The sequence below is a fragment of the Ictalurus punctatus genome, chromosome 2, assembly GCF_001660625.3.
Source record: "Ictalurus punctatus breed USDA103 chromosome 2, Coco_2.0, whole genome shotgun sequence".
NCBI classification, from domain to species: domain Eukaryota; kingdom Metazoa; phylum Chordata; class Actinopteri; order Siluriformes; family Ictaluridae; genus Ictalurus; species Ictalurus punctatus.
The window spans coordinates 15,766,352-15,780,145 of NC_030417.2; the positions used below are offsets into that span (position 1 = coordinate 15,766,352).

Consider the following 13,794-nt stretch of genomic DNA (forward strand, 5'->3'; position numbering starts at 1 on the left):
TCCATGGACACTCAAGTGTCAATCATTACACAATCTGACACGCCCACACATTTCTGTTCAGGCAGAACGGAGGAGTAGTTAGGGATATACTGTATATTTCTTGATTAGATGTTTCTTTAATGACAGATCTGTAATGTCACAAAGTGTTTGGTTACAATGTTGGAAATCATGTTGATGGGCCTTTAAACCTATTTTGAGCATTGCTCTAAAACTGAATACTAGCATAACACTAACCTACCATGATCCTAAACATAAATGCATGAACAACACAAATGCTCATCTTAACCTTAAGCTTCAGATGAGTGTGTGCAGTGGAACTTCCTCACAAATGATCATTTTTTGTCATTTTAATATCCACTGCACAACAAGAAAGCTTTCACAAACATGACAAAACAGTAGCACAGGGGCCTTTGTAGATTATCTTCAGAAGATCACTCACCCTGTTGGGTCTTAAGGTGCATATATTTCCTGTATGCACACAATGAGCATTGTTCAAAAGGAAGTGAGCTGAGATAGTTCACACACACACACATGGTTACACACACACACACACACATACACACGACTCAATAAATAATTTAAAGAGCATACTGTCAACTTTTGCACAGTATTCGCCATTAGCAGCGACTGATTACAACCATTTACTATTTGATTAGTCATTATTATTCATTCAAAGAGCATTTCATTGTAACACTAAAGATCCATTGGATTAACAAAGACAGTTGATTAGCCAGCACTATTTGCACAGTGGATTCTACATCATTTATTTATTCATCCTTTGTAACTGCCTGCCCAGGGTCTTGGTGGTTTAAAGTACTTATTTGTTTATAATTAGTTTGTTTTTAATTATGAACTTGAGCAGCTGAGGTTAAGGAACTATCAGGCCACAGCCAGTTCACTTCAGGTTCAAATCCAAATACAGCTACGGATACAGATAGTGTCCTAATACATAAATATATTCAACTAAATGAACTGTTTTATTAACTTTCCAAACTTACCTAGGCCTTTTTGTTGTTGTTAAATATAGCTGTAGGCTATGATTGTACTGATTAGAAATGACTACATGATTAGTGATTACATTTTTAGGCAAGGCGTTGTTTACAATGCCACTCAGTTCTAATGCACTCTTCGTGCATCCTATGCGTATGTTGTAGTAACTTAACAGTCGTGAATGTCGTGTGTGTACACAACCTCATCAATGTTGCTGAGTGAGTGAAGGGTATGTGATGAACCCTTTATCCGGTGTTCAAGGTTCACTATTCATTAGCCATACGTAGTCTGTTAATACACACAGATCTTACACATGGCTGAATACACACCACATCCCAGTCTCCACACAACCATATTTTAATATTTACAGTTCTCGGACATGTTAGTTTGTGTACTAGCACATAATAAACCTAGCATGACCCTCAACCAAAACTAGCATATAGTAAACCTAACATTATCCTTAACCCATATAAAAAAAAAAACTTAGCATGATAAACTAAAACTAGCATATAATAAACCTAGCATGATTATAAACTAAAACTAGCAAATAATAAACTGAGCATGAACCACAACAACAAAAAAACATAGCCTATAATAAACTTAGCATGGCCCTAAAACAAAACTAACCTATAATAACCTAACATGATTCTAAACCCAAACTAGCACACAATAAACCTAGCATAATCCTTAACCCATATCATAAATTTAGGATGATTCTAAACCAAAACTAGCGTGTAATGAACCTAGAATTAACCATAAAAAACATAGCCTATTAATACACTTAGCATGTAATAAAACTAGCATGAACCACTCCAAAAAAGTTTATAATAGTCTGTATGATCCTAAACCAAAACTAGCATATAATAAACCTAGCATATAATAAACTTAGCATGAACCACAACAAAAATACCATAGCCTATAATAAATTTAGCATGATCCTAAACCAAAATTAGCATATAATAGATCTAGCATGAACCACAACAAAACAAACCTAACATATATGAAACAGCAAGATCTTGAACTAGCATATAATAAACCTATACAGTAAAGCACATAATAAATTGCAGCTACAGAGGAGACATTTAGTCTGTTGTCTCTCTCTCTCTCTCTCCTTCTCCTTCTCTCTCTCACACACACACACACACACACACACACACACACACACACACACACACACACACACACACAGATACACAGGTATACTTTATTTCTATTAAGCTTCATTAGTGTTGTGTAGCGCATCCTTCAACTAATTTACTTTCTCTTTTGTGCCTTTAGGCCAGATGAGTGTGTTCATGCTCTGTCTCTGATGACTCTCATTGGTCTGGGCAGGTTTGGGTTCCAGATGTTTAGACTGGTGCGTGTGTGCGTGTGTGTGTGTGTGTGTGTGTGATGTTACGTAAGGACCATGTGCTTCTCAGTTCAGCTTCCTTCCTGTTTAAAAAAAATAAAAATAAAAATCAGTGTGTGATATTTAAAGAAATGTTTCTTGGTGCAGGTGTCAACACACAGATGAGAAAAACTGATGGCTCTGTTATACTGTGATGGATATTTATTTATTTAACTAGCTTGTTTTGCAGTTTGGGTCCACATGTCCTCTTAGAGGGAAGCGTTACTGCAAATCACTACGAAGTTCTTCTGCCTGATCCCCTTTATCCTACAATAAAAAATTCCGGCTCAGTGGGAGTGATCTGCTCCAGGATGACTCCGCCCCCATCGAGGGAAGAAAAATGTTTTCAATCACATGCTGTGGCCTTCACAGTCACCAGATCTAGACCCAATTGAACAGCAATGGGAGATTTTGCAGCGGCATGTTAGACAGCGCTCCCTGGGATAGGCTCCAGGTTCCCCCGCGACCCTGAAGAAGGAGTAAGTGTTAGAAGATGGATAGTTGGATGGATGTTAGACAGCGCTCTCACCACGATCATCAAAACACCAACTGATTTGCAGACTATGTGTTGTATAGTGAACTACTGTTAACATCTTCTGACCAATCAGAATCAGGGGCAATTTTGATAAATACCATTTATGGATATTCTTGGTCAACAATCATATTTGCAGTGTAAATATAACTATAGGTCATGTTGTTTTGTTTTGCTTGGCAATGCTAATGGAATGCAGTTCAACAGGAGTGCATGTGTGTGTGTGTGTGTGTGTGTGTGTGTGTGTGTGTGTGAGTGAGACCTCATGCCCTTTAGGGCTTTTGTATTGTGTAAGAAGGATATTTTAGGAGTGCAGAACAAAGTGGGTGTGGGGAAGAGGCATCTGTGTCCATCTCTACTGCTCCCCATACATACACACCCACTTCTCTAATGCCTCAGTAACAGCCAGTTATTTCACCATAGTGCAGTCCCATACCCTGAGTCATCAGAATGACATTCAAACTCATAATACCAAGGTGAACCGACATTTTTGGGACTGTCTTGTATTTCAAATTCGTTTCAGGTATCATACCATTCTCAGAAAATTATTCAATTAAGTTCAGTTTGTACAGCACGTCTAACTTTAGACATCGTCACAAAGCAGTTTTACAGAAATCCGGATATAGATTTAGATCCTGAATGAGCCGACATGTAAAAACTCCCTGAGATGACATGAGAAAGAACCCTTAAGAGGAACCAAAAGGGGAAACACATCCTCTTCTGGATGACACCAGATAGTATGATTACCAATTACTCTTCTACTGTAACATCAAGCAGTACTGAAAAGAAGGTTTAGTATGAGCATGTGGGACGGATCCTGGGATGAGTAATGCGCACAGGACAGTCTTTAAGATAACGGCAGCAGTTCTTATTTCCTACATTTCAGAGGTGAACGTTTTTTATTGTGGGAGTATTGGACTGGATATGCACTGCTACACATACACTATATGGACAACGGTTTGTGGTAACCTCCACTCTTCTGGGAAGGCTTTCCACTAGATTTTGGAGCGTGGCAATGGGGATTTGTGCTCATTCAGCCACAAGAGCATTGGAGGCCTGGGGTTCCAATTCATGTTCAGTGGTTTGAGGTCAGGGCTCTGTGCAGAGCATTTGAGTTCTTCCACTTCAATTGAAGCAAACCATGTCTTCATGGAGTTTGCTTTGTGCACAGGAGCATTGTCATGCTGGAACATTTTTGGGCCTCTTAGTTCCAGTGAAGGGAAATTGTAACGCTACAGCATACAAAGACATCCCATACAATTGTATGCTTCCAACTTTGTAGTGTAATACAGTACATTCGCAAACCATAATATAGATATCATGAAAAGTCAGATCAGAAATACGGAAGTACTGTATGTGACTACAGGACAGATCTATCCCAAGCCATAGAAGGTTCTTAGCTAGCAAACAATTCCGAATTGGACAAAATACACTTAACAAGCTATTTCCTAAAAATTAATTACAAGGTTTTTAGAGGGTGTCCCAAAAGTATCCACACATAGGGGACTATGTGTGCCAGCACCACATCGGTCGTGCCTTCATCAGTGGATATTCATGGACATCCACTTCTTCTCGGTCGATCTGTAACATTTCCAACCTTTTTTGAATTTATTTACAAGTTTGGCAACAGTGTTGTGTGTGTGATGTGTTGTGTCTGCCACGTTTCCTGTTAAAGTCCATCACAATCTTGCGACAGCTTCCTGATCCAGCCATGAGAATGATTTCTATATGTTCTTCTTTTGTCAAAGGCATTCTTAAAGGCCATTTAAAAAACATTTGGGAAGACATTTTGTTAAAGACTGTTAATTTCCCCAGGTTTTATAGTTTGTAGTTTTTATATAAACATTTTACTGTCATTGGTAACCTTTTTTATCTGATACATGTCATTGTGAAATCAAGTAATATCCTTTATGGTGCATTAAGGACATTTTGTAATATCTGGTGAAGTTTCCTCACTCCAATAAAATATCTGTTGAGAGGTGAAACGCTGCTCTCGACATCCCCGGCTTTGTAAAAGCAAGAAAAAACAAACAACGTCCAACCAATCATGATAAGAGGCATTTCTCCTGGCTTGCCAATATGAAAAACGTTGCCTTTTGCTCTAGCATAGGCAATGAATGTGTTTTGAGGGAATGGCTTTAAATGGTACATGGCTGCCATTAAGAAGTCCCTTGCCTCAAACCGATTTCATTCTTCTTGTCTAATCAGTGTGGAAAGGCAAATCACAGGTTTATATTAATGCACTTGTTCTAATATGTTATAATTTCTATAGTAACTAATTCACATGCACTTAGTCTAGTAATAGGCTAAATTGATTAAAAAGCATCAAGCACACATTTATAGTTATTAATATGGTGAAGTTGTTTTTTATTTCTTAGATTTTATTGGAAGGAGTCTCCAGTGTCAGCAAGGTTCCTTTCATTTTTCCACCACAGTAACGTCGAAGCATGTTTCTGTCTTGTTAATTTCAAGAGAAAAGGAAGGAACGGCTTTGTTAGCTGCAAAATGACAACAGGAAGCAACCTGGTCCGCAACGTTATATGTATAACAACTATAACATTTTGTTCTTTAAAAAGTAAAACATTTTAATCATTGACAAATTGCTGTTCACTTCAAGGTGATAACCTCACATCACAATCACACCACTTCATTAAGGATTATTTTCCTTTAACAGTGAGCCCCAAAGTGTTATTCATTACATAACAACTATAATAATACTGCTTGATTGTGATGTCAACTACCACTGACTCATTTATATATCTCCACCATCTACACCAGCTGTACTGTATTAGACATTGCAAGGGGTAATTCACTCTTTATGAACTGATTCAATATGAGGTGTTTTATTATTATTATTATTATTATTATTATTATTATTATTATTAAATAATATTATAAGTGTATTCAAATATCTATTTATATTTTTTTCTTTATGAAGATATTCTGCCACACCTGCTCTTCAGGTAAACACACCTGTGGCCGGAACACGCTCAGAATACCACCTGGTTTTACAGGTGCATCAGCCTCCAACAACACAAAGGTCCAAGGTTGTTCTGACGTCATTGTGTAAATACTGCGTAATAAGTACACAAGATGAGAGGACGAGCAGACACAGATACACGGTTACATCTTTTTAAAGTGTATTAAATCATCAGTGTTAGAGCACAACTCTACTGTTAAGCTGCTCTGTTGTCCACGCGCGTTTGCGTAGTTGCAATTGCACGCGCACGTGTCATTTGTGGGTGTACGTGTGTGTGTGTGTGTGTGTGTGTGTGTATGTGTTCTCGGTAAGACTGCGCCTTTAAACTGTAGGATCATGCTGTTAAAGTGAATTGGTTGTCCGAGGGGGCGGGAACGCACAAACTTCTCCTCCTGCATTTCCATTTTTTTTTCCTTTCAGATATTACTCTCGCGCTTACCTTGCGCACGCCGCTGTGTTTATCCTGCAGTCTCGCGCGGAAACTCGGGACTGACTTGGTGATTATTTTTTGCTCTCCTGTCTCTCTGTCTCTCTGGTTTCTGAGCAGCGCGATGGCCTCTAACGGGAGCGGGACGGAGGCGCTGGGCACGCGTCTGGCGGAGGATCAGCTGCGCGTGCTGGAGGAGAATTTCTCTCGCGGGGGCCGGAACCCGGACGGAGCAACGCTCGCGCTCATCGCCGCTGAATGTGGACTCAGTGAGGAGGAGACGCTGGTGAGTGAAGGGGCACTTCTCTCACACGCAACAAATAAATAATACACATTTACTCATTAAGACCAAACTTTGAAGGAAAAAAAAAAGAATCCAACTACGATTTTTAAAAATATTATTTATACAAGCCATAGCGCTTTTTTTTTTTTTTTTTTTTTTTTAATTATGATTATTCCTGAACACATTATATCCAGGTTGAGAACCTAATGACTGTTTAATAACCAGTTAATATTAATTCATTTGACATAGTCAGAATATTAGGGACAACCAGTTGATGATATGAAGGTGTTGTTTTTGTGTATTATTATTATTTAAAAATATTCAATTTTTATTGATATAAAACAATATATAAACTGTTTTAGATATTTTCTCCCTACTTTAGTCTTGGCTTATTCCCACCCACCACTTAGGTCCCCCATCATATGATGATGACATGTGAAGCCAGCCAACCACATCTTTTCAGACTGCTACTAATTCTGTGTCACCGTTCTGGCGTAACACGCGGAAGGAAAGCGCTATCTGCCCCCTTCTACATACATGAGCTCACAGAAGCCTATTATTAGCTAGTGTCGCTGTTATAGAACTCACAAACTACAGATGATAGGGCGAACGCTTTGCTGATGTACCACTCATGTACTGATACATGGTTTACTGATATCAGAGCTCAGAGTACTGAGTGTACTGATACTCATAACCTCATGACAAGTGCTGAAACAATGCACTGAAAGGTTCTGCTGCCAAGTTATGCCAAACATCTAGATGATGGCAAGCTGTAAGCTAGTTCATGTCCAGTGTTCCCATTCAAGATCTATCAACATAATACCTTTACAGCATGAAATGACTCTGCTCGGAAAACATGCCTGATTGTCATGATACGTTGATTATTTTCCAAATGTTTTATTTTTTCATGAAAAGTTTTATTTACTACGTAAATTTGCCAAGGAGAACATTTTTGTAATCATCAAAGAACAATACAGTTTACTTTTATCTGTTTATAGTTAGATTTAATGTTGTAGAACATCAACAAAACGATTCTGATCCTTTTATTACTTATTCGGAGCTATAAGTGATCGTTCTGTCATCAGCCTCTCCTTTCTCTCTAGTTGTACAGTAAGTACAACTAGACCATAAGACCATATAAAACCATATAAGAACATAAACGCAGCTTGTCATGTTACAGAGAAGCCACAAAAAAAGCAAAGCCATCATCTTCTGTCAGAGAGCTTTACATTTGTCTGTTACAAAGTGCTGGAACTAGAGACACCTTCCAAAAATTGCAAAATAAACTAATAATCTCCTCACAGAAACGTCATCATATCAACACTTAGACAATCTTTTAAATCAGTTTATATGAAGCGTCCACCATACAAACAATATATTATTTTATTATAACAAATGCATTAATATAAACCTTTCAGCTGGAACTACTGTTAGAGCTGCTGTCCAATAAGAATCAATCAATTTAACAGTGGTGTATTATTATTATTATTATTATTATTATTATTATTATTATTATTATTATTATTATTATGGGTATGAAGCACACTGCAGACTTGTGGGTTTGACTGGGACAGTTTTGAAAGGCTAGACATCTGATTAATGGAATCAGATCCTGTGGCTCAGCTCACCAGTAAGAAATGACTCTTTTGGATCTCAAATGACTCACTGCCATTTTTGGCCTAATGTTCTAATTAACAAAATAACATTACAATAACATGGATTTCATAAAAATCCATTTAAATAATTGTAAAATCAGCAAGCAGCTACGAATGTGCATTGAAAAATACACTAAGTATCTCTATTATCTGTGATAATAATGCTGTGTCTGTGTTTCATTAAAAAGATTAATTTCCATTTATCCTGATGACCGATCATCTCCATTAATACACTGTCAACATTCAGCAACATTTAACAAGCAGCAGCAGTGCAGCGGATCCTTCCTGTCATTCTACCTCATTCACACAGCTGACTCAAATTCATACCTCAAATGAAAATTATTCATATAAATCAGCTCTTGATGTTCACCTAAAAGAGTCGGCTCAAAAAATCGACTCATTCACAAACTCATCACTACTGTGAGTGCTATCTGGGATAAGTTGGCTATGTACCATGACTTACAGACGTATCACAGAGTATTGTGTAAGATCTGTCTTCGCTCGATTGATAGTTAGATCTAGCTATACATATGTATTCACTTTATTAGGAATAACTGAGGCTTCATGTAGTTATCCAATCAGACAATCATGTGGCAGCAGCGCAGTCTTGCTGATACAGGTTGTAGCATGGATGTTGGAACTGCACATCTCATGGGATTTTCACACACAACAGTCTCCAGAGTTTGCACAGAATACAGCGAAAAAACAAAAAACATCCAGGCAGCAGCAGTTCTGTGGGTGGAGTCAGTGAAGAATGACCAGACTGCTTCGAGCTGAGAGGAAGGCTATACAGTAGCAACTCAAATAACCACTCTTTACAACCATGGTGAGCTGAAAAGCATCTCAGAAGATGCCGAACCTTGAGGTTCAGTGGTCAGTAGTGTAGATACATAGATAGTGTGTGTGTGGGCATGGTTTTATATCTTTATGTGGACAAAGATCGGAATATATATGCATATTGAAAAAAGGTCAGGTTTAAGGAAGGTCCAATCAAGGATTATAAAACAAATGTGTGTGTGTCTGGGTGTGTGTGTGTGTGTGTGTGTGCGTGTGTGTGTGTGTGTGTGTGTTTTTGTGTTTAAGCACTAACTAGCATCTTCATCCAGATGATATCTGACATTACTGGAAATGTCCACAGGCTTGTTTTTTTTTTCTGACAGTAATCACATGACATGATAAAGGCTGATGTAAAGTCCAAAGATGATATGTTCATATATTGTAACAGGTATGAGGAGTTCCATGGAAACTATAATTGTGCTAACATCCTCCTTTAAAATCATCATCCACTTCCTGATTGGTAGGTAGTAGAAGACTGTTTCCCAAATCTTTGGTCAAGTGATATCGAGTACATATTTTGCACCATAATTTAGTTTTTTATGCGCCGACACACCATGAAGGGCTCACCAAAAAGTCAGTGAGCTAAATCAGGCTTCTTAGAGTGATTAGCATGCTAACTGTCAATCATAAGATATTAGCTATTATTGTTAGCCTTGTTAGCCTCAGTTCTAAACACCAAACATGTCTTGACTGAGTACTTTTAAGATTATGAGAAAAGCTCTGCCAGATTTCTAATTTATAATCCACATCCTGCTTACAGGAGTGTGTTAGAGCAGTTGCTGTAACATGATGATAATTTGTGGTTAAAAAAAAAAGCCTCACAGCTCTAAACCCAAAAATAAAGAACCAAAATTTGAATGGCAAACTTGTCTTGGCTGATTGGCAACTTTTGATTTAAGTGGAAGAGGTGTGCAAATTTCCCTGAAACACAGTTTTTAATGTCACTGCCCTTTCCCTGAAGGGTAGGTAATACATTTTGGTCATTAAAATCCCACATTTAGCATCTTTTCAGGTTTTGAAATATGCGTTAACACACTTAAAGAGCTGAGGTTTGATAAAGCAGTTAATATAGTGCCAATTCATTATGTTTGAGGTAACTGGAGAAATTGTGCAAGCATTCCTTTTAACGTCATCGTCTATGTCCTGATTACTACGTAATGAGGAAATGTTTCTCGGTCTTGGTTTAATGATCCTATGTTTTGCATAAGTTTGAATTTTTCATGCTCTATTACAGTACGTTAGTCTGTTACTGGAATAGACATGGACATCCCTGCCCTGTTTCCACATGTCTCTGTCTGGTCTGAGATAAACTGTGATGACAGTGTGAAGTTAAGCAGACGTGCACCGGTTAGATTCCTCTAATGTGTAAAGATTCTACCGAATCCACGATCAATTAAACGTTTGCAGTTTTCTGAAACAAATCATATTTCTTGGAAACAAAATTCCACAGACCTTCATAGAGTATACGTTATCTTTTTTTTACATTAGAGCAGCAAAGATATATACATAATGCACAGAGGAGTGAATATCAAATATATGTGCTGTTATAGGAAAATAATTAACAATATGGTGTTGTGATGTTGCTAGCCAATGATTAATTTTATTTTCAACAAACCACGCATCATATTTTTGATCTGTTTACCATTGCATTTCAAATGGTGGACCGGCCATTTTTTTGGTTCTCTACTGAGGTTAATAATATTTAATATTATAATGGAAAACACCAAGCCTTCTGTCCTGAAACCTGAAGTTACAGCTTCATCTCTTATTGTTATTATAAAGCGCTGACAGTGGAGACTCCTTCCATACATTTTTATTTGTTAAATAACACATTTTCATAATTGTTTATTATTGACTTTAGATTACGTAAACCTTCATCATCATCTACTATACAAATCAGTGCACAGTAATATAAAACTGTGATACACAAGCTCAGAATTACTGTCAGAGCTGCTGTTATAGAAGATTAATCGACAAATCAGAATAGAGAATTCAACAGCGCTGTGGTTATAAGAAGCAACTCTCCAGCTTATATAAGTGTGTATCCTGTGCTGATGATTTCCAGTGCAAATGCGACTCTGGGAAAGCCTGTCACTCATGCTCGATTTGAATGTTGGGAACTAAAAACGTAAATCCAAGTGCACTCAAAGCTCCACATGATGCATGTGACCTGTCTGTCTCTTTCCTCTCTCTTTGGCAAACCGGTTCAACCTGAGTGCTGTCCTGAATAGGAAAAGCAGGGCATTGTGCATATATGTGTGTGTGTGTGTGTGTGTGTGTGTGTGTGTGTCGCTAGTGTGGGTGTAGCTTGAGAGTTTGGCTCAGAGTTGCTGTGACATCATGATACCACTGGTAAATATATTATTCCAAATATATTGTCATATCATGAACAGTTATTTGTTAGCTTTGTTACACTGACACTTCAAGGAACCAGTTAGCATTTTTTAGGCCCACATTTCCACTGGTTTAGGAGCCAAACTATTACAACATAAGATGTATGCGTCTACTATTGAGCAGAGTATAAATAATACTTTTACAAGTTCCGATTTTTTTTTAACCATGAAAAGCCGAATCCCTCAGCGGCTATACACAGCACACAGTCACGCAAATAACCAGAGTTGCTCGACTTGTTGTCATGACGACTAAGTGACGTGTCCGCTAAACCTCCTGATGTCACTGTTTCACTGTTTCAATGTCCTGAACCAACCAATATAAAATAGAAGCTCTTGGACTAGCTTCTTTCCTCTCATGCTAAGGTTGGCATGGTCTTTAGATGATCATCCAAGAACTACCAAAACACAATGCAAGCCCCTGTCCTGCTGGTGTTTAAATCTTCCTCTTAGCCGCTCACCCTCTAACTGACGAATAGATCTTTTTCCCCCACCCTCTTATAGTCACACAGAAGCATGTTTTTTTGAGGTGGTTTATTGTGTAAACCACTCCATTTCAACATTTGATGTGTTGTCTTTGTTCTATTTTCAATTAAATATAGGGTGTAAATGATTTGCAAATCATTGCATTCTGATTTTATTTACATTTTACAGTGTCCCAACTTTTTTGGAAACAGGGTTGTAGCATGAGGAGATGTTTTTGATAGAGACTACTAACACTTCTGTAAGTTGTACAAGTAGTCCTATAAGTAATGTCAATTGGGACCTAATGTTGGCAGGGTGGTGCAGTGGGTCACATCACAGCTCCAGGTTTCTGGTTTGATCCTGAGCCCGAGTTATTGTGTCCGCATAGGTTTCCTCTGGGTTCTCGGGTTTCCTCCCACCTCCTAAAAACATGCCAGTAAATGGACTGGATAAAGTAATTTGCAATGTGAATATGTGTGAATATGTTTGTCCATGGTACCCTCCAATGGATTGGTGTCCAAACTGGGGTGAAGTGTGCTCAGTGTTCCCAGGAAAGGCTATAGTATATATCTTACTGAAGATAGCTAAATTATACTATACAATACCGTACACTGTTAAGTAACGAGCCTAACATGTGAATAGTTGTGTCATGTTTATAAAAATAAATCTGTACTGAGGTGGTTTGTGAAATTTGAACAGTTTGTAATTACATGCTAGTAATACACATTATCTTAAGTACTTGCACAATTCATGGTATTGTTAGATATTTAATGGTTGCCCAATGACTTAAAATCTTATTGTATCAGGTGAAGGCCTGATGATTTCACCTCTACTATTCATTCATTGGATTACTCTTTAGAATTGTTCTTATGTTGCTTCAATCTGAGCAACTGCAAAGTTCAGTTTACACAGCCATTTCATGTCTTGAGTATAAGGATTATAGTATCTTCTTATATATAAGTATAGAAATTTAGGTTGAATCATAATTTATACCACTTCAGAAGATTTTGCTGAAAGATTTTGCTGGCAGTTTGTTAGCAAACCCTCATTTAAAAGGCTTTGCAAAATGAAGATATTCGATGCAGGTGTTCGGGGCTTTTTTTTGTTGTTGTTGCATAGAATAACTGAACACAGGAAGTTGGTGGTGAAGTGTAATGAGCTGATCTGCATATTATGTGCAACATGGAGATCAGATTTCAACCTGGCTAACCAGAGACGAATCTGAAATGTAAATGCATGTGATTAAAATCGTATTGATCTGTCCATTTTAAGACTCACATGTGCTCTTTCTCTCGCCCTCTGTCTCTTGTGTAGAAATGGTTCAGGATGCGTAACGCTCAGTGGAGACAAGCAGAGGGACTGCCTGCTCAACCGGGATCAGTCAAAGACTGAAGACAAGCAAGCAGTGCTCTTTCTCTATACGCACACCTCATGCCGCTAGTCCTCTCTATCTCTCTATCATCCATCCCTTCTCTTTCCATCTGTCCTTCTTATTCTATTAATCTGTCCACTATGGGACAGGGCTAGTACTTTCTCATTGCTCAATGTTCTTTATTTTTTGCAGTATGTATGTGAAGTAAATGTATATTGCACACACAAATGTCATGTTTACATAAAAAATAAACTGTATATATGGTTATGAGTGAATGCAGTGCTATATTCTATAATGCTATCTGCCAATGTATCTTTAAAGGTAATCAAGTGATATGGTGAGTGAGGAATAAAATATTTTGGGGGCATGCAGTTACAGGAAAATAATCTCGACTGACTGTTATCATCCCACAGTTAATTATTTCACCTAACACGATATCCCAAAGTGTTTAATTCCTCTTGTTGTGGAACATC

General features: G+C 37.8%; 1 protein-coding gene across 1 annotated transcript; it reads left to right on the forward strand.

Annotated features, from left to right (window-relative positions):
• Positions 1-6,249: 6,249 nt before the first annotated feature.
• Positions 6,250-13,588, forward strand: hopx (HOP homeobox). The gene is made up of 2 exons (XM_017456778.3): positions 6,250-6,605; positions 13,264-13,588. Exons 1-2 carry the CDS (start codon positions 6,444-6,446, stop codon positions 13,339-13,341), a joined length of 240 nt encoding a protein of 79 aa, XP_017312267.1. The 5' UTR covers positions 6,250-6,443; the 3' UTR covers positions 13,342-13,588.
• The last annotated feature ends 206 nt before the right edge of the window (positions 13,589-13,794 follow it).